Below are 22,587 nucleotides of genomic sequence, written 5' to 3' on the forward strand. Positions count from 1 at the left end.
TTTCGAGACGCATAACATTTGGCGACATTGTAACAGCGTCGTAACCCCGACCCGGCGCCACCTCGCTCCGTCTCGGCTGATAGATGGACCGCGGAGGGACAAAGGCAGATGAAGACGAGGAGAAGGCGGCGGCGGCGGTGGTATCGCCTTCTGCCGCTGACGTCCCTTTTCATTTCATGTGACCTCAGTGACACTGAAGACGAGCGTTATGTCCAGCGTCCGCGGCAGGTTTATGTCTTATGCAAATGTGGCAGCGCCGGAAACGAGATGTGGAAAAATATGAACGGAAACGTCTTAATTTGCAAACGGTGGTTTACGATTCGTGCAGAGAAGAGTTGCGAGGAAAATGAACACGCTTTTGTCACGAATGTCTGACATAGTGAACGCTGGTACATTTACGCAATAGCTCGACGTTGTAGGGTTATTGATAGCTGCAATTTGTTTCTTTTTTACTGCACTGCTAACTTTGTAACATAACATAACATAAGCAGGTTATACTCATGTCATCCATTTCATCCTAATACCACAAAAGTCTGATTTGTTCAAAGAAAAGATTCAGGTTTTTCATGGAATCCCTGGCAACGCTTAAAATAAGATTCCTTTAAACAACTGTATTTATAAGGCCCTAATAAGCACAAATGATTGGTTTGTATGCACTTGGATGATTACTAGCATAGATGACTTATAAAACCTCAACCAAAAACCTGTGTGTGTTTTTAATACTTATAATAATCATGTACACAATGTTTGTAAGAGCATTATACGAGCTGCTTATTAAATGTTTTTTAATTAAATAGTGATGAATGCTATTAAATGCCTTAAAAGTGCAAATAACATGTCATTATTAATGCAAATGGTCAAATTGACACTAAAGATGATGGGGTTTGTCGCTCAGATGATTTCGCTCTATGATTTACACTTTCTGATTGATTTTTGCTTCAAATTTCTGTTAAAAAGTTTCATAGAGCGCTGTAAATTTCTTAAAAAAAACATAATTTTACCGCGTCGCTTTTGTGCCACATTCTAAGAGCCTTTTCTATCTCCACGCCCGTATCTCTGCGCTCGTATCTGGGCGCCGGCGGTCTTTGTGTCTGTGGGTGCGACTCTTGGTTTGTAAGTGGTTTTGTAATGCCTTTGTGGCTCTGAATGCCGCTCCTTGTGCGCCTGGAATTGGGGCAGTCTGATCCTAATAAGAAATCCTCTATTCAATCCCTCCAACCCTTCTCCGTCTTGTACCTTTTTCTGTCATATTTCTGTGGAAGAGCGAGCGCGGTCGGCACATCCGGCGTCGTTTCGTTTGCGTTCCACCGCTCCGAAACCACGACACCGAGAATTATCCTATTAAAACGTTGAACTTTCTTTGAACAATAACGGGGAAGTTTAATTTTCCTCCCAGAAGTGATAATGGCAAATCCTTTCTTCCGGGCTTTTAAGGTCAAATTTGAAGCAGAAACATTGGCTTTTCAAAATGTCACAGCCGCGGTGATAAAGTGTAATAAAATATGGAAAGTAAACATACGGCTATAACATTTGCATATATATATATATTTTACACCGATACTGGTTTATGATATTGATACATAACAGTCTAATTTAAGCCAAAGCGTGTTGCACTGCTCTTTTTTAAATTTTTTTATGCTCATTAACAAGTTATTGATGGTAAAAAGTAACAAAAGTAGTTTATTCTTGGTTTAACAATACCAGTATATCATATTGCAGTTTTGAAGCCGACACAATTGCAATCCAAAAGCCTGAATGAGCCCCGTTCATTCAATCATTTTACAATCTTATTTTTACTCAAAGCCCATTTGGCAGAACAAGTGAGCCATCGCGCTCACTGCTATTAGCTGTGACTATTGAATATTCTCACAAGCTATTCATCAAATACTGTGAGTTTTGGCAAGCGTGCGGGAACAATTGATTTGTTAAAAAAGAAGCAAAATAGGATGAAAAATGGGAAGCGCTTGAGTTGGACTAATATCCACAAGCTGATGGTTGATCTGCTGAATTTAACCTTTTTTTTTTCTTTTTTTTTACACTAGATGGTTTTGTGGTTAGTTTGATCATGTTAGATTTGGGATTTTTAGGGTGCGTCACACGTAGTTCTAAATACAGCTACAGGAACAGTACAGGTAATTTTATTTAGGCTGAGCAAAATAATAGGTATGTTTGCCGTAACCCGACCGACCTGGTATAAAACTGTTATCAAAAAATGGCAAAATTTAGATTTTTTTTTGCCCTCAAAGTAAAAAAACAAACAAAAACAAAACCTTTACCTACCAACTGACCCACTTGAAAAATGTTGGGTCGGGTTACAGCAAACAGATTATTTGGGGCAGCCTTATACCCATAGGTAGAATTGGTTTGCAGTTGGAGATCATAGATTAAAAACAAGTAGAAAGTACTCCAGCGCTGATAAAAAAGAAAGATCTCGTATACAAAAAGAGAGCCCACAACTAAACATTTACAGTCATAAAGATGATCACACAGATGAACAATCAAGGTGCAAGTTACAGCTTATTTAGCAGACAAACCGCTGCTGGGATAGAACTGTTTTTGAGGTGCTTCGTGTTGCATCTTGGCGCCAGGAACCTTGGCCCAGTGGGAAAGGCCAATTTCCCAAGCAACATTTGGAGAACCTAAGGATGCCCAGATGTATTATGTAGCTACAAGACCAAATTAGGTCACAATAATTACTTAATCGACTTTATCGTGTGTAGGGTGTTTTTCAACATGAATGACAACCTTTTTATTTCTTTTTTTTTTAGTTAGTTAACGTTTGAGCTGGGTCAAATAATTAACATCTAGATTATTTTTGATTATTATTTATTAAAAAGTGACTTAAACAATACATGCTAATCCTGAAATCAGAAAAAAGATAATACATTTACATACAAAAATTGCATCATTATTAGGCCTATACAAAAACTCACACTTAAAATACAAGGAAACACTAAGAATAAAATAATCAAAGAGCTCGAGGTATAAAAGACATTTTCTAATCACTAATGAGGCCAGCAAATTAAAGTGTTGCACTCTGATTTATCCATGTATTGTTGCGCATCTATTTTCAGTTATACGGTTCATTGAAAAACAGGTTCAATAGAACGATCCTCCTTTAGTGTTATTGTGTCATCGGCATAAAGTGTTTTCAATATTACGGCACGATACTTTCTGTAACATCGCCCTTCAAAATGCGTTACTGTGACAGGTCTGAGCGTATTCTCTGTCTTTTGCACACTGTATAGTATCATCTGTTCCATATATAGCCTCATTTTCAGCGCTGCCGTCCTCTGAGCGGGCCCTTGGGGAATCCTTCACAGCCACGCTTTTAATGCCATCTGTTTTGGGACGTTTTCCCGCTTGTTTGTTTGTCTGTGCGATCGGTGCCGAGCTGGACTCCTCAGACTCGATGGTGCTAATCGGTCCAGCTCGGGCAGGTGGAGGTAATGGCCGCCGGTGTTTTTAGTCTTCCCCGCTTCATCACAGCCACAGATGCTCTGGAGGCTTTTGCAAATGAAGCACTTCTGCTGTCCATTGTCAGCAGCGCTTTCCTCTGCACTGCCCCAGGCTCAGTCCCGGCTGCTGTTATACATCATTATTGGGACTTGTTTCTTTGTGCGCGCTCCTAGTTTGATGGATGCACTAGTTTAGTTGAATGAGGACGCGTGAAGTAGCCGAATGTTGCGTTGACTTGAGACCAGCCCCCTGTTCTTTAAACATCAAATAGTACGGTTGATTTGGTACTTTCAATCACATATTGTTATATTAGCTGTTCAAGGGTTTGCAGGTGACTGAATAATACCTGTTGGGTGGTCTTTTTTTGATATTTTTCACATATGTGGGGTATTTAAATCTGAAAAATGAACAGAGCTAGGTTTAAATGTATTGGTTCATTTTGTCGCCGTATTTGCCACAACAACATTTACAGAGGGGATTTTTGGATACCTTTTGAGTAAACTAGATATGACTTAAAATTGGCCTGAACATTCTAATGTCAACTCATTTTTGGACTTAAAACTTTAATAAATCAGGGTTAGAAAATCCTCGAAAACATACTTTGACGTCCCGTAGAAATCTATGGATTAAGTCGATTGAACAAAATAATAAAACATCTGTAGGAGCAGTTTGGACACTTGTTGTATCCACAAGAAAGAATATACATTAAGATCAAATTGACCAAAAAACACCTGTAGCATCTTGACTTAAAACTGAATATTGTATCTTTTGAATAGGAAAATGTCTTCAAAATGTTGTCTCTAGAAATTCAAAACTCATGAATACAAAACACAATTATCTTTCTTTAGCTTCCTGTTTATCGTTGACAGTGCTAGTTTTTCATCACACTGAAACCTATAGATAGTATATTTATCGTTCGAAAATATAGTACTAGTAAGGTTTGGGTTATTGGCTGTCGTATCCATTGATTAAAAAGAAGTACGTGGCAAATGGTGAATACATTATGCTTTAAACTAAGAAGCCTCCAAATGCACGAGGCAGTATATTTTGTCCCATCGCTAACGCCGTCTCTCTCATCTGCACCTTCAGGGCCGCCATGTCAAGACGGGGCAGCTGGCCGCCATCAAGGTCATGGATGTCACAGGGGTAAGTCTCTCACACCCAAACAAAACTGCACAACGTATCACAAATATGCAATGTCAAGCTAAACTAAATATTGTAGAAGAATTGCAGATACTGTCAGACATACTGTAGTATCCTGCAAATAACTGCCCTAATCCAAGCCGGGTTTGAGTTACATTATAAATATTCAATGTAATCCCTCGTTTCTTAAAATGTACTCCATGGTAGAAAAGGTTTCAAAGGTAGATTTCTGGACACTGGACATCTGATCACGCTCGATTTAGTTTCAGTTTCACTTAGTTTCCCTTTCTACCATTTTAGATTTAAAGGGTTTTGTCTGGTTTTGAATTGGACTTTGTTTAAACCGCACAGTCAAGTTTATGCATATATCATAAAGCTGCATTATGTAACTTGTCTTGTCTCCATGGTGATGTTATTGCTTTGCCAGGAATGTTTCACAGAATGGCATTAAATTCATCTGCGTTTATGCAATTACAGGTGTAAAGAAATGAATGTTTATAACTATTGAAAAACATGCATTCTTACTGTGAGCCAGCTCGCCTCTCCACAGATCTTACTTGTAACTTGACCTTGTGGCGTCCCCTGCCTGTCTCCATGACGACAGATATGTTAAAATGACATTCTGTGGCAAGCAAAACCATCACATCTCCACCGTTGCAGAGTGCACTTTTAAGCTCGCCGGTTATATTTAGATAGATATAGTTGGATATATTTAGCTCGTTCTGCCCTATTTTTTACCAGATCTTTGCAAATTTTAAAATAGAATTCCATTATTTTGTGAAATTGGCTGTCACTGATATCCCCGGCTACATTGAGTTATTGCACATCATCCAATAATACAGGATTTCCACTCTAGCGTCATCTTATCAGCGTCGTGCCTGTCATCTCAGCCTGAGTCACTGTGAGCTTCTTTTACGTGACGCGGCCGGGTTGAAATAAGGAGAGTCCCGCTGCCGTGTCGGTGCAGTTCGCTGAAAACGATATCAGGACGACGCGGGGACGGGGGACGGGGAAATCTCGGCTATATTTAGACCTCCTCGCTCGCGCTCGCTGGACTTTATGGCTCGCTGTTACCGCTCCGCCGCCTGCCAAACAACGGGACGCTACAGGAACTTAGCGCCAGAAGCTGATGAATGAAACGATGCTGGGGTGAAGTCCAGGGAGATTGTAAAACCAGGGATGACTGGGGGGTCATTATTATTTCTATTGTACACTTTTACAGACAGATTCATGGCTGTGCCATGGGCTCGCCCGTCTCTCCCATAGTGGCCAACCTGTACATGGAGCACTTTGAGAAGAAGGCACTGTCCTCATTCTCAGGCACAGCCCCAAAACTGTGGCTCCGCTATGTCGATGATACTTTTGTAACAATCAAGGAACAAGAGCTGGAAACCTTCTCTGATCACATCAATGCTGTGGACCCACATATCAGGTTTACAAGAGAAGACGCTAAGGAGAATCGCTTGGCCTTTCTTGATTGTTCCACGATCAGAGGAGAGGACGGGAAACTCCAAATAGAAGTATATAGGAAACCTACACACACGGACCAGTATCTGCTCTTTGGTTCCAACCACCCACTACAGCACAAGCTGGGGGTGATCAGAACCTTACAACACAGAGCTCAAGGTGTGCCCACCAGCTCAGAGGGCAAGAAGAAAGAGGAAAAACATGTCCGTAATGCCCTCTCAGCCTGTGGTTACCCCGCTTGGGCTCTCAACAGAGTGAAGAGAACCAAGAAGCAGGACAAAAGGGAAACTGAACAGAGAAGGAAGGGTGTTTCTATCCCTTATGTGTCTGGCCTGTCAGAAAGACTGCAGAGAATTTTTAGACAACACGAAGTCCCTGTTTATTTTAAACCAGGAAACACTTTAAGACAAAAACTGGTTCACCCTAAGGACAAGTTGCCGACTCAAAAACAGAGCAATGTAGTTTATTCGATCCAATGCAGTGAAGAAAGCTGTAAAGAACGTTACATAGGTGAGACGAAACAGCCTCTACACAAGAGGCTTTATCAGCACAGAAGAAATACTAGTTCAGGACCTCAGAGTGCCGTGCATCTCCATCTTGAAGCCTCTAATCACTCGTTTGAAGACGGTGAGGTGAAGGTTTTAAGCAGGGAGAAAAGATGGTTTGAAAGAGGAGTCAAGGAAGCTATTTTTGTTAAAAAAGAAAGACCTTCTTTAAACAGAAATGGAGGGCTAAGGTTTAATCTTCCTGTTATTTATAATGGGTTTCTGAACCCCTGGAAAGGTAGAGGACCAGGACCAGGACGTTTAGATGCTAATCAGGTACTCAGGGTGGTTGAGCCAGGGTCTCACAAAGACAAAGAGGTTTCTAATAGGCCATTAAAATTCTGAATAGGCTAGCTCGGTAGATACAAGGGGGAGTTTCTGTTGAAACAAACAACTCTTTCTACTTCAGGAAGGCTCCTCCCAATGGGCGGGTCTTACCACAGAACAGTATTAATATCGGAGTTCTCGATCTAAATACTTTTATTGACAATGACTCTTGGATGAGAGTCGAAACGTCTATTTTTTCAAACTGAGTCCAGATGACTACAACTGAAGCTTTTTCTACTATTGTACACTTTTAAATACATTCACATCAACCAAATAAGGTTTAAAATATGGTGACTGCAGGCTTCGAGATAGAGAATATTTACAAATAAAGTGTATTATCGATGTAAATCTGATATAGTTTGTTCTTTTTTTGACATTTCGATTTAATAATGCCACTTTCTTTGTTATCAAAGGTCTTTTAGAGTCTGTATAATCCGTTTTTTTAATACTGTATTTTCCGGAGTATAAGTCGCACCAACCAAAAAATGCATAATAGAGAAGAAAAAAACATATATAAGTTGCACTAAAGTATGAAATGTGGTTGCAAGTGTGAAAATAACAAATAATATCACATATAAGTCGCTCCGGAGTATATAAAGTATAAATATAAGTATAAGTCGCACCCCGGCCAAAACTATGAAAAAAGGTGCGACTTATAGTCGGGAAATTACGGTAGTCTCTTTAGTCTTGTAATTGTTGCCGCTTAAGATGAGTGTTATATTGGTGATATTTGAGGTTTTTTCTAGATATCGATGTTGGTATTGACCATTTTGCCAATCTTTTAGTACTGATATTTTTAGTCTGCCCATGTGTCACTCCAAGTTTGTCCTCAGTGCATTAGATTTGTCTTTTTGAACTGACTAGTGAGTAAAAATGGAAATAGAAAAGGAATGAAACTGTATAAATGTGCTGCATATTAACACAATCATGCAACAAAGTCAAATACTCCCCAGATAAATACATGTTGTTCTAATTTTGTTTTATAAAAGTGAAAAGAGAATTTGCAGCCATTCTTTTTCTGTTTAGTGCAGCTCTTTGCTAAAACCGTCTCATTTTCCCCACACTCTCCTGGAGGTCCTAAACTACCTCTCTTAAAGGCAATAAACAGCTACAGCGTGTATCTAGGGATGTCACATTATCATATTTTAGAGTTACAATTATTATGAGAGAAAAAAACATCACGATTTAGCAATTATTAGTCTATCATGTGACTATTCCTCAGGTTTGTGACCAACTTTATTCAATTGAACTTTCTCAAGGACAAAATAAAGTTAAATGTGACAAAAATAGCCAGATAAAAAATAGTTTCTGGGCTATATATTGAATTGTAATTGTATTTAATTAAAGGCGGTATGGACGATTTTTCAGCGATTTGAGAACGCAGGCGGAAGTGCACATGCGCCCTCCCCCGTGCGGAACTGATACAACACACACGTGCATTTGTTTATTAGCGCGACGGAGCGCATCGCATCTCTCGTCTCCCGTAGATTTCTGTCCACTTCTGCGTCAGCTCGAACTGTCTTTCTCCGTCTTCATTTTGCCCCGTACACTGAGGGAACTATATTATGATAGATCCATGCGCTTAGACACGCAGAAACGTGGGGACGAGCCTGACGCGGCTGCAGATGAGTGATAGGTGCGTTTTATGTGCGTTTTATGATTGATACGTGGCAGGACAAATGATTTATCCACGCCACGAGGAAATATGATAAAAAATTTGCTGAAAAAAATCCTCCATACCACCTTTAATTAATTTTGCTTTTAAAATTATACATGTTTTGTTCCTACCATTATATTGTGACCTGAATTATCATTATCATCAATTAACCTAATAATGTTGACATCCCTACGTGTTTAGTTACACCATTAGCTGTTAACAATAGTGTCAAAGAAGATGTTCACGGCATAATCTGTTTTATTATCAGATTTTTTTAGTTATACGGCAAGTAAAATACAAACTATGACGCGAGTAATCTGATTTATCCATCTGATCTACGCACATCAGATTTAGCTGTTTGCATGTTATTTAAATAATCTTAATGGCCCAGAAATCAGATAATAATCCGATTTGAGCGTGCGTGTAAACAGAGCCAAGCTGTAATAGTCTATGTAACCTCCATCATTTTATAATAAGATAATAATAATAATAATAATAATAATAATAATAATAGTAATAATAATAATAATAATAATAATAATAATAATAATAATAATAATAGAGTATTGAAGCGTGACTGAAACTTTGACAAACCAAATTCCAATGCTCTTCCTTTAGATGGTCACAAATTCCAAAAGACATTGTCGCTTTGATGTGAAATTCTGCAATAACTTTGTAAACGTCGCAATAATCTGGTCATAGACGTGTCAAGATGTAGTTTTTGTTGATAATTACACCGCAAAAAAACACTAAATCACGTGAAATAACGAAACACCTGCATATCGACCTGCTCTGTGTGACTGCGTTTGGCATGGCTGCAGTACCCCACTAAAACAAGGTGATTAAAAAGTAATGGCGGTGTACTGGATAATTTAGTGCCCAGCTGTGTGCCGTTTTACACATTTAAATAACGCAAACCTGCCAACGCGCTTCAGCCCGGCAGAGTATCATAGCCACTGACAGAGGGAGTGGGGAACAACACGTCTCTTCATTTCATGTGTTAGGCTCCAGAATAAAAGCTAAATCAAATGTGTGCGATACTATTATGTGTTTATAACTTTTCTGGACTCTCCTGGGCATTAAACTAATCCATCGTGCATTTAATCCACAGGTATTTTTATTGAGAAATGTTGAACTGTCTTGAAATATATACTGTATTTTCCGGAGTATAAGTCGCACCAGCCAAAAAAGTGCATTATAGAGAAGAAAAAAACACTAGCAATGCTAACGCTAACACCTTCAGCTACATGAGGCACAGACAGAACTGTGGTAAGTGTCTGGTATGTTAACGTAACATATGAACAGTTATTCAGATAACTATAGCATAAAGAACATGCTAACAAATTTACCAAAGCATCAGTTTTACCCCAAATCACTAAATCCATTGAATTCTTCTTCCTCTGTGTCACTTCTAAACAACTCCACAAACTCCAGAGGAAGAGGAAGTGCAGATTCTTCTTCTGCGTCACTTAGTGCCTAGAGCGCCCTCTTGTGGCTGTCAGTGTGAAAGAATTTAGTTAAAAATATCACATATAAGTCGCACCCTCGGCCAAAACTATGAAAAATCGTATAGTCTGGAAAAGACGGTACATTCTACTTCTCAGATGAGGTGTTTCCATGGAAACAGAAATTGAATGCCACGCTGTGAAACAAATAGAGGGCAGATTCTCCACCAGCAAAGTTACATAGTGCAGCTTTAAGGATTTATAAAACTATGAAGGCCGGATAACCAGCGTTCGGATGTGGAAACGTGCTAAATACACGTGCCGTAAATGCATATTAACAATTTTGCAAATATTTTCAAAGGTGGACTATGTTTTTGTCAAGATGTTTCAACTTCCTTAAGTCATTTTCTGTCTGATAGAGTTGGCATGAGAAACCCGACTTTATACTGTTCATACTGTTTATACTGGTTATACTGTTTATACTGTTTATACTGGTTATACTGTTTATACTTCCAGCTCCATCAAATGAAAATGTTTCTAATAATGATCACTCCTGGACAAATGAAGGATTACACCGACATACACAGAACACATGTTTAGTAACTGTGTTTTGGTACAGTTATACTTTCATTTGGTGATTATCAGAATATAATTACTTACTGAAATCAAAGGAATACATGGCAGTACTTGACCGTATTTAGGCTTCAAACTGCACACAGTGAGAGTGAGGGAAATGGAAAAAACACCTCTTGAAGTGAGGAAAAAAATCATAACTAATGGTGTTTTAATCCAACGTCCTGTTTTTTTACACAACAATATAATACTACTCAATGTGAAAGTATCTAAAGTGTTCAGAATACAGTACTCTGATTGAACAAATTAACAGAATACATTAAAATATATATATATATATATATATATATATATATATATATATATATATATATATGTATTTAATATGGACATAGCATTTAGACAAACCAGATGCAATACTTTAAGTGTTATAGCAAAATAAGCTAATTTTCAACACCTGTCCATACCAGGCTTTTAGAATTAAAATAATACAACATTTACCGTATATACAATACATACTATAGACTATATACAATACATTTCATTTTATACATCACCATGTGCACAGTTCTGTCCTGATTTCAGCCAACAAAATACATTTCAATTTGAGTTTTTTTCTTTTTTTTAGGTATTTTTTAACTAAATACATTTTCAAAACTATCACTCTGACAATATAAATGGGGCAAAATGACAAGCAGTAGAAACGGGGAAGTTAACGCTACTGGCTACTACACATTTCTTTTAGGATTACCAATCAAATGAAACGCGTCTGACCAATTCAAAAAACCTCTTATGAACGATGTGATTGTATTCATTGCTGATCGTATGTCACTGCTGTTCCAGGAGGAGGAGGAAGAGATTAAAGCTGAGATTAACATGCTGAAGAAGTACAGTCACCACAGAAACATCGCCACATATTATGGAGCCTTCATCAAGAAAAACCCTCCAGGGATGGACGACCAGCTCTGGGTACGTTCACTTATGATACTGCACCGTGTACTACAGTAATACCAGAAGGAGAAATCATCTTAATCTGTGTTGTTCTAACAAATGAACATTGCATTGATTATTATAACAAAGGGAATCAGGATTGAGGGTCAAAAATGTGTTACTGGCAATTCAATATTTAAAAAAGTAGATGTGTAACAACATAATAAGATAATCCTTTATTGTCCACACATGGGGAAATTTCATTGTTACAACACAGTAGATACAGGAGGAAAGGACAGATTATAGGAAGTTAGAAAAAACACTCTTAATATAAGAACTCTTATAAACAAAACAAAAAACTCCTATTAACAAAACTCCTCTCATATCTTAATAGGGAATGGAGGGGGGAAACAAATAAAATGAAATAGATAAATAAAAAAATAAAAAGATAAAGATAAAAGTAAAAACAAGATAATAATAAAATAAAAATAAAAATAAAAATAAAAATAAAAATAAAAATAAAAATAAAAATAAAAATAAAAATAAAAATAAATAAAATGAAATGAAATGAAATGAAGTAAATTAAAGTAAAGTAAAGTAAAACCTAGCTAGCATAAGACTAAATAATACCAATAGTCAGTAAGTAAACAAAATAAAATAAAACACTCTTATTTACATCAGTTTGCACATTATGGCCTCAATTGCTTGTGAGTACGACAGTACTTGCACATGAATATGACAGTATTGCACATGGTTAATTCAGTATTGCACATGAAAATGACAGTAAATACACTGATGTGTCACTACTGCATAATACACTGTGGAGTCAGAATACTTTTGAATGAATTGTATGATGATAAACCACCAATTATTGTATTTTTTGAATCTATTACACTAGGAATTCTCAGTTTGTGACTAAAAAATCTCAAGTTTGTGAGGAAAACACTTCTGATGAACACTTTTAATGATTCAAACAGACCTTTCTTTATTGTAATGATCGACGACAGTATTATTTGTTTCTTCCATCTTTCTGTCCCGAGCTTCCCCTTTTCACGCGCCGCATTAATCGTGTGTGTTTCTGTGTTTTGTGTCGCGTGCGCAGCTGGTGATGGAGTTCTGTGGAGCCGGCTCTGTCACAGACTTGATCAAAAACACCAAGGGCAACAGTCTGAAAGAGGAGTGGACCGCCTACATCTGCAGAGAGATCCTCAGGGTGAGCGTCCTCCAGCGCACTTCAAACAAACACGGCTCTGTTCGTGGCGCTCTGGTGTCTGTGCACTCAAAAACTCCACAAATAATACCCTTTTTACTCCTCGACTTTTACTCGTCTGCACGTTTTGAAGTTCAAGTCGGTTTGATTTATCGCTGAGGGGAAACTCCTTTGTTATTCATCATTTAATTTAACGTTATTTATCTGCCTTGCACTCGTTTATTATACGTTGGACATGCGCATTTAACATTTGTTTTAGTTAATATGTCAAGAACAAATTTAAGTTAGCTGCAATATTACATTTGTGTGTATTACTTGCATGGTAACTACACAAAATAACGATAAAATGCAACTGTATTTCTGTTTTTTGCGTTTAACTGTAGCTTTACAGTTGCAAAATTGTATTCACTACTAAATCGTAATAAGTAGCATTTACTCTGGGGCAGAATGATGAAGATGTGGCCCAAATTCTGGATTTTACCTGCAAAATTGTGACGTTAGTAACTATTAACTGGGTAGAAGTAGATTCAAACCAACAATGTAATGAGCGTACTACGATGACAACTCAAAGAATTCAAAATAACAATGTGCGTCTGCGTCGTACTGCACAGTAACATTGTATTTCCTGCACAAATGACAGTAACAAATAAATAAATACAAACTAAAAAGACAAAAAAAACTACAGCAGAAACAACAAATCTTGCAGCATTACCACTCTGTCCGTTGATATCACCCAGTGCGATGATGTTAATGTGAAGAATAAAGCGTATAGCTCATGCGCAGAAATGAGAAAGTAAAAAAAAAAAAAAAAAGGATACAAGGAAATGATAAATACATGGAAATGGGGAGATAAGGGAGCAAAAGTACAGCGCAGGAGGACGAATGTGAGCGCAGAGGAAGCCGACGACTTGAAACAAAACAAGAGCTTTGGTGTGAGAGAAGGAATCAAAGAGGATAAAAGGAAATTGTTGCCTGTGTTCGCGGCGGGGCTGTGAGCATCTGACACGACGCAGTGATATCGAGCTCGCGGCACAAAAACAACTGAGACGATGAAAGATGGCGGGGGGATAAGGCGGGGGCAGAACTAGAGCCAGATTCCCCCCGAAAAGATTCAATTGGTGGTCGTACGAGTTTCCAAAAGGCATCGGAGGAGACAAACTGCGGCGCGGATGTCGATGCAGTTACTTCGAGGACTGTATGCAACACTTTTCTCTGTATCAGGCTTCGTATTAAGTCACAGAAAGATGATATTTCTTTTATAAACCCGAGATTGTAATTGTGTTGTGTAAGTCAAGCAAGCGTGCTGTTTAAAATGAATACAAATAAAGTGTGTAAATGTAAAGGAAAGCCTCACTTCAGAACATTAAGATTAGCTTATTTTGCTATAACACTTAAAACATTGAATCTGGTTTGTCCAATGTAATTGCTATGTCCATATTAAATAAATAAATAAATGAAATAAAAAATACATGCTGTGGAATATTGTAGCAAAAGCACAAATGGCCAAGTACAAGTCAGGTTTGTGGAGATGCAAGCCTAATCACCGTGTATAGGAAACACGTTTTTGGGGGGGTTTCAGTGCAATAAAACGAAACAAAAAGCTTTATTTTTGGCTATTTTGGGGGTAAAAGTTACATTCTGGGGCTTAAGAACAAAACATCTACTGATCTACATTGTTTATTTTATTAGTAAATTCTTATGCGTGCCTTTTTTCATTGATATTCTTTTGGATTTAACTTAAATGTTTAATTCACCAAGATTTAGGGTAAAAATATGAAATACATTTTTTCCCCGGACATATATAATAATAAGCTTCACATTTACTTTTCATAACATTCTGATATAATAACTGCTAAACTGTTACAAAGGTTTTATGCATTTCAGAATGTGTTTGTATAATACTCCAGAACAGTTTTGACCTTCAGTATCGCCCTCGTTTGACCATTTCACACTTTTGCCTGATCCCGTGTGTCGTCGAATCTTGATTGCCGCAGTTTTTAATGAACACTTTTGAGATATCTATCCTAATTTTTGCGTCCCCCGTTTACTTTGCAGGGCCTGACTCATCTGCACCACCACAAAGTCATCCATCGAGACATCAAGGGCCAGAACGTGCTGCTGACGGAGAACGCGGAGGTCAAATTGGGTCAGTCTGTCACCTCACCTCATTTATTCTTGTCTCTGAGCAATTCAAAGGGCCAGTGCGCAATAATTCTCAAAGCGCGTGGACGTGAAAGAGGAACAGATTATGTTGATACGAAAATAAATCTCAATATTTTGTGGTTAAACCCGATAACAATAATTATATATAATTGCAATCCATTAGAAACATGCTGAAATATGCTGGCAAAGGTCTTGAAAAATCACGCTAAAAGTCCACAAACTGTACAAATAAACAACTTTTTGACCTTTGCACACCTTTCAAACAACAATTGAGATTTTCCCTTGTAGTATTTTGCCCTCTTCTACCTCACAAGTGCGTTTATGTGCTTTTCCTTCCTCCTTTCTGCTGAGCCCACTCGTCTCTTTATAGCTTTAGGTGCAGAAGAAGGGACGCTCTCCAAAGCCCGGTGGGCCGTGGGGGGATTATAAAGTGTCTGCGACTCAATAATGCCCACCCATACGCTCCACAGTGAACACAGAAACAATGACACAAAGTACAGCGTAACCTATTTTCTAAAAAAAATCTTTGTGTGTGGTGCAGTTTAGAATAGTTTAGTTTGTCAGATTCTCCCATTTAAATTGTGTGTTGTCTCATCTGTAATATTTGTTTAAAGTACATGCAAAACTTTATATATTCACTTTTTTAGTCTAGATCAGTACATAATATGCTTTAGTACCTAGTCTGTTGTATTATTGCATGTCGTATTTATGTCTAGTTCCTATATTATGCATTATCCTTGTCAAATTACTGTGTATTTTTGTGTATAGATTATACTTCCAAGGTTTGCTATTTATTCCTTAAATATTACAGGAATTAGGAATGTCACGATATGATTTTATTGTGAAAAGGGACCTCACATTTCTATGATTATTCTCGATTCACTGAGACCAAGATCAAACAACAGTAAAATCCTTTCATTCACATGGTGTAATACATCATTATTCCTCTAGGCGGTGACCGGCTTTATTAAATCATACTTTCTGAATTATAAAGTAAAGATAGTAAGACATAAACAGACAGAACATTCACATTTACTTTTACATAATGAACTGAAATTACTACATGTTGCATTTAAAATTGTCACGATGATATATATGTTTGTTCTTAAGATTACACTGGGATATAATAATCACAATTATCGATAAAGCGAATAATCTTTGACGCCCGTAACTGAACGTACGATTGAATAAATGAATACAAATGCAAATTGGAGGGACTCTATATGCCATTATGTTCTTTTAACCATTTTAAAATGCTGTTTTTCCAATCAAAAACATATTCCGTGGTTAAAAGTTCTCAGTTTCCCAGTACAGTACGTGCCTTGAAGTTCTTTTACTCGTATAATCATGTAATCCTCCTTGTTGATCATTAAGTCCGTGTCCATTGTAGTTGACTTTGGTGTTTCGGCGCAACTGGACCGCACGGTGGGGAGGAGGAACACGTTTATCGGGACGCCGTATTGGATGGCTCCAGAGGTCATAGCCTGTGATGAGAATCCAGATGCCACGTACGACTTCAAGGTGCCTGAGCCGCCGGAGCTTTAGCCTGTTTAGCCTTTTTTTACTTTTATTTATCGCCGCCTGTATTTACGCCGCCGTGTCTCTTTCATTGCAGAGTGATTTATGGTCGCTGGGGATCACCGCAATAGAGATGGCGGAAGGAGCTCCACGTACGTAGTCAATAATTTAGCACGTTTTTACTGTCTAAGATGGAGTCCAGGCTTTTTGGGGATATATTGTATTGTATATTTTAGCATTCATTTCCTGTAACTTTCAACCTTACCAGCCATTTTAACCCATATCTTAACTTTAAACCATGTTGTTGACCCGATAATACATTTTTTTACCCCCATAAAAGAGGCAGGTCCTTATAAATTGAGTTTATACAGATTTTTGATAAATACCTGCCCATGTTTTTCCTCTAAAAATATTATTGTGAAGAAAGACTAGATGGCACGACATAGAGTAGATGTGTTTTTCTGGATTTACTGCTACGAATACTGCAAATACTGATACTACCTCTACTGCTGAATGTAACCACTGACTTTTACTGCTCGCTAAGGCAAGGCAAGTGTATTTGTAGAACACAATTTGTGCACAAAGTCGTTAAAAGTGCTTTACAGAACAAGAAAACTGTTCCCACCCGTGTTGTCACTAACGTCCAAAGTATCCCAGAAGTACAATCCCACAAATACAATCAAATTAAAGTGACATTTCTGTCTTTCCGGTGACATGTACTCCTGCTGCTCGTCACCATGGAGCTGTTATCGTTTTACCTGTAATGCTCCACAGTACGGCATTAAACTTACCTATTGTATTTTGCATTTATTCAATCACTGGTGTTATTTTTTGTTGCTTAATATATTTGAAAAACATGCATTTTTACTGTGAGCGAATTCTTGGCCTGGCAATGTCATCTGTCGCCATGTAGATAAAGAGTAAGGTGAATGCCATACTGTGGAACATTCTAGACTAAGCAATAACATACTGTAACAACAATGACAAACTGATAACAGAACCTCCACCATAAAAGCCACATAGTGCACCTTTAAATGAGCAAATTAGCCACATAGTGCACCTTTAAACAAGCAAATTAGCCACATAGTGCACCTTTAAATGAGCAAATGATGTGTAATTTCAATTTGATATGGTACTCTAACGTACTCTTAAGATAAATAATGCACGCTTCAATTCACTAAGTCATAAGATTAAATGGCAATATTAATTATTCCATAATATTATTAAGTCCAGACGTTAGTCTTTATAGTCATCATCAAAACCCTATGTGGCAGTCAAACAGGCACATTTTAAAAACAGAAATATACAAAGCTCAATGCGCTTACTCCCAACGAATCACTGGTAAAGTATTTACTGTAATATTTACCGTAATATTACATTAGATATACATATGTACTTTTATCAGCTGATACTACCATATGTTTGACTGTTTATTTTATTGTGAAGCATTTCTAATAGTATTTATTCATTTTTTACACACGCCCATACACGCCTCTATCTTATAATCTGTGTTATTCAGCCGGACCCACGTGTACTGTGCTCGTGTGTGTAAATTGAATAGCGTGTTATCTGTATTGGCATCTGACATTGATCAGGTATCGGAGGAGCCGTCGCCCGCTTTGACTAAACGCCATAATGTTGTTTAGTCTAATTACGCACTCACTTTGCCCGGCTCTGGCTCTCTCTCTCTCTCTCATCTGTTTATGACGCGGTTTGTTTCCTTTAGCGCTGTGTGACATGCATCCAATGAGAGCGCTCTTCCTCATCCCACGAAACCCCGCCCCCAGACTCAAGTCTAAGAAATGGTAAGTATTCTTTTTTTTTTTTTTTTACCATTTATTAAACACACCGCAACAAAAATTACATAACACAAAATGACCTATTTAAAGATATAGGGAAGAAAATTAAATAATGAGAGGAAAAAAAATATTTATACATACATGGATGTACAAATTTAAGTTAACTTCTGCGTACATACAGACACATACGTTTTCTCTTATGCTTATATTAGAATAATAAATAATACAAACAAATACAAAAATAATAAGAATAATACAAAAAAATAAATAAATAAGAAAATAAGAAAAAAATAAGTGGTGAAATGGTAAGTATTCTATTAATACCGCCACATTCTTATAACCGACTGTCTTATTTTGGCCTGTTACTACACTATATTTTAACACCTTTTCACCAAAACCAGCATTAACGTCTTTAGTAAATTAAACTGCAGTAAAATACAGGCCAGTCTTTAATACTCTCCTGACTCAACTTCACTGCTATTCATTTTTTGGGCGATTCTCTTTTACTTGACCTTTATTTAAGCAGGTAAAAGGTCAGAAAACTAATTCTCCTCTACAAAAGCAACGTGACATTTTCCCTAATCGATCTCCTTAATTAATCTCCCTTGTGAATGCAACTTTTCTATTATATTGGGTGCCTCGGTGAAGTGACGGGCCAGTTTATTTCTAGAGCATAATTCAAACACACAGAACGTGCTTTACAAACCAGGAAAAGATGCCTTGAAATCAAACATATAAAAACATAAATAATCATTATAACATTTACTTTAAAAGAGAAAAGCGCTGATAAAAGACACATTTTCTAAACTGTTTCGAGTCCAGATTTGAACAGATTTGTCAGAGCAGAGGCCTGTCTCACATCTTCAGGAAGACTTTTAGCTGCATAAAAGTGAAAAGTAAAAAGCTGAATCGCCACGTTTAGTCCTGACACTGGCACCAGCTGGAGCCCGATCAATCTGTCACTTTACACCTGTCTTTGCTTATAATGTTACACCTGATTGATTAATACACATTTTCCCAGTCTCACTCCCTCCCTCCCCATTAGCTCCTTCCCCCCCTTTGACTTTGTGACCATGTGCTCCAGGTCAAAGAAGTTCCAGTCGTTTATAGAGAACTGCTTGGTGAAGAGCCACACCCAGAGGCCGAGCACCGAGCAGCTGCTGAAGCACCCGTTCATCAGGGACCTGCCCAACGAGAGGCACATCCGCATCCAGCTCAAGGACCACATCGACCGCACCAAGAAGAAGAGAGGAGAGAGAGGTGGGCCAAGTCCAGACGTTTCACCGGTGCTGCCTGTGTGCACAGTCCTGAAGCCGCCACTGCAGAGAGATCCCTCCTGTAGAGCGCGCTGGGCTTTTTGTGGAATCAAATCACGTTGTTGGCCTGACTTTATACTTACAGCCAGTGGTGGTAGTACACAAGTAATAGTGCAGTACTTTTACTTCACTACTTTTGAAAGCAGGTATCTCTACTTTCGACTACATTTTTTAACTGGACTGGAAAGTAAAGTATGTTTACTTATCTTTTTAAATGTAAATGAGGAAGAACAAATACCGTATTCTCCGGACTATAAATTGCACTTATTTTCATAGTTTTGGCCGGGGTGCGACTTATACTTATATTTATACTTATACGGAGTGACTTATATGTGATATTATTTGTTATTTTTACACTTGCAACTGCATTTCATACTCCAGTGCAACTTATATAATGTTTTTTTTCTTCTCTATTATGCATTTTTTGGAACTTATAATCTGGAAAAATGGTATTTTTGCTATCATGTGTCAATGAGCACAGGCCATTGCAATGCCATTTTACATTTATCTTCCAAGTTTATTTATCATTTGCATATAGCTAATTTGAACAACCTATATAGCATACAGGCTGCACTTTGTAATATAAAATGGGGTCTTGTTCTTTATATACCCTGTGGTAACCCTGTCATGTAGATTTGTACAAACAAGTTCTGAAACGCATTTAATTTGTCATTATTTTAGCAGTTCATAAGTCAATCTTCTCTCAAAAGTTAATGCTTCGGAACTATTAAAAATGCATTGTGTGAGTGACCTAAATCCTGATAGGAAAACTTCAAAATCAAATTGCAATATTTATACGCGTGCAAAATAGCTCGCCGTTTTTAACATTTTGACAGTGACTGCAAAAGTTCCTCTGCAGCCTGCCCCAGATTCACTCAAACTGCAAAAATCTCTGAAATAAATCTCTGTTTTCTTCTTCTTTGTTACATCCGTACAATATGTCATCAATCTTACCTTTGCCAGTTTAGAGAAAGTAGAACTGCACCCTTAAATATACATCAAAATAATGTCTTGAATTCCCAGTCATTGAGTTTTCAGATGCACATATGCTGTAACCATAAACGGACACTTTGAAAAGTCAACCCTGAAGATATACAGCTGCGAGTCTGTGATAAATCGCGCGCACAATACGCCTCAACGGCCCAAGATTTATTCAGGCAGAAACAGCAGCGACACGTTCACTTCTTTCTCCCCCATAACCCACACGCCGTGCATTATAGTGGAGGAACTGTCAAACTGCCGTATTAGCTGCTTGAACAAGCTCCATCTTGCCGGATGTCAAGAGCGGTTGTGGCGGAGGTGTCTGTCATCGTAAAGTCCGGAGCGTTCTCCAGCTGTCACATCGAGACACTTTTGAATGTTGACTTGAAAACTGTGGGGTTTCCAGACCCTGATCATGCACTGTGAATCATCCTCACCGTACACTGGGAACATAGTGAAAATGTGCTTCAGTTAAGTTGTATTTATATTGATTTTAGTATAATTGGACCGTTGGAAAATTAGATTGCCAATGGAACAAGCATAAAATGTATTGTTTTACAAAAAATAAGACATTTTCTCACTTATTATGAGCAACAAAAATGCTCTTGCTCTGGAAATAAAAGAAATCCCACTTGTTTTATTCCAAAAAACTGTTTGATTAATAAATTAAATGATTTAATTAATTAATTTAAACAATTCACACATTATTTAACTATTATTTTCTTTCCCCCCCAGTTCTTAAAACATTTATATGACCATGTATATTGCCATTCATCAATAAGTAGAAAGTGCAAAGATGGTTGTGTAAATAAAAAAATATTATTTATTTTTCATGGTACTATAAACATATTTTACAACACTGTGTTACATTATTATATTATTATATTTTATTAACTTTTAATAACATCATATGAATAAAACTCATAATTTGTATTTTTTTCCTTCCTAATAAACCCTAACTATGATACTGTATAAGTTTATGACAAAAACAATGAAAATCATCTACTCATTTTGAAGAATAAATGGTCACAATACTAAAATGTCAAACTTTGAAACTATTCAGTGTATTTGGGTTTTGATTCTAGTTTTATATGAATCAATTTGGAAATGGAAAAAAATACGATGTTAGAGTTGGCTCCAGGCAAATCTATTTTTTCACGAGCCATTTCACTTTTATGCATTCTTCCTTCTTTAGATGAAACGGAGTATGAATACAGCGGCAGTGAAGAGGAGGATGAAGAGAGAGACGTGGGTGAACCAAGGTCAGTGGACCCGCAAATACCATTAAACGCTCTGCTGTTCTCGTGACTGCCGTTTCAGATAACATGAACTATAAATATTGTTTGTAGCTCCATCATCAATATCCCTGGTGAGTCGACTCTGAGGCGAGACTTCCAGCGCCTGCAGCTGGCCAATAAGGAGCGATCGGAGGCCCAGCGACGGCAGCAGCTCGAACAACAGCAAAACGAAGAGCACAAGAGACTGCTGCTGGCAGAGAGGCAGAAACGCATCGAGGAGCAGAAGGAGCAGAGGAGGCGGCTGGAGGAGGTAACTTAAACATGTGTGTGATACGTCCATGTGCGGGGAAGACTCGACAGAACACACATCCAAAATAGTAATGAATGAGAGAAGGGTCTAACCAGGAAGAGGCCCCGGGGTGGACCCAGGACACGTTTGAGGGAGAACGTGTCTCTCGGCTGGCCTGGGAACGCCTCGGGATCCCCCCAGAGGAGCTAGAGGAAGTGTCCGGGGTGAGGGAAGTCTGGAAGTCCCAGAAGAAGATGGATGGGATGGATGAATCAGAGAAAATCATCTATATTATATACAATCCCACTAATCTAAACTTTCTAAACTGAGAACAGTCTTTGGTAGTAAATACTTTTGTATAGCTATTCACAGTATCTATACAGTAGTAAATCATTTTGTATAAGATATTCACAGTATCTATACAGTAGTAAATCATTTTGTATAAGATATTCACAGTATCTATACAGTAGTAAATCATTTTGTATAAGATATTCACAGTATCTATACAGTAGTAAAGGATTTTGTAT

At 37.8% G+C, this 22,587-nt stretch overlaps 1 protein-coding gene across 9 annotated transcripts in view; it reads left to right on the forward strand.

Annotated features, from left to right (window-relative positions):
* LOC140370736 (TRAF2 and NCK-interacting protein kinase-like) overlaps nt 1-22,587 on the forward strand; it is a 101,180-nt gene that overhangs the window by 49,591 nt on the left and 29,002 nt on the right. For all 9 annotated transcript variants that reach the window (XM_072457955.1, XM_072457956.1, XM_072457961.1 and 6 more), the window contains exons 3-12: nt 4,549-4,605; nt 11,460-11,585; nt 12,649-12,759; nt 14,812-14,902; nt 16,310-16,440; nt 16,535-16,589; nt 18,164-18,242; nt 19,321-19,496; nt 21,729-21,795; nt 21,883-22,081. In XM_072457955.1, coding sequence (XP_072314056.1) covers nt 4,549-4,605; nt 11,460-11,585; nt 12,649-12,759; nt 14,812-14,902; nt 16,310-16,440; nt 16,535-16,589; nt 18,164-18,242; nt 19,321-19,496; nt 21,729-21,795; nt 21,883-22,081 — 1,092 coding nt within the window. The remainder of the gene's footprint in view (nt 1-4,548; nt 4,606-11,459; nt 11,586-12,648; nt 12,760-14,811; nt 14,903-16,309; nt 16,441-16,534; nt 16,590-18,163; nt 18,243-19,320; nt 19,497-21,728; nt 21,796-21,882; nt 22,082-22,587) is intronic.

Source organism: Eucyclogobius newberryi, unplaced genomic scaffold (genome assembly GCF_026437365.1).
Source record: "Eucyclogobius newberryi isolate DKJ021-1_F unplaced genomic scaffold, fEucNew1.0.hap1 SCAF_21, whole genome shotgun sequence".
Taxonomy (NCBI): Eukaryota; Metazoa; Chordata; class Actinopteri; order Gobiiformes; family Gobiidae; genus Eucyclogobius; species Eucyclogobius newberryi.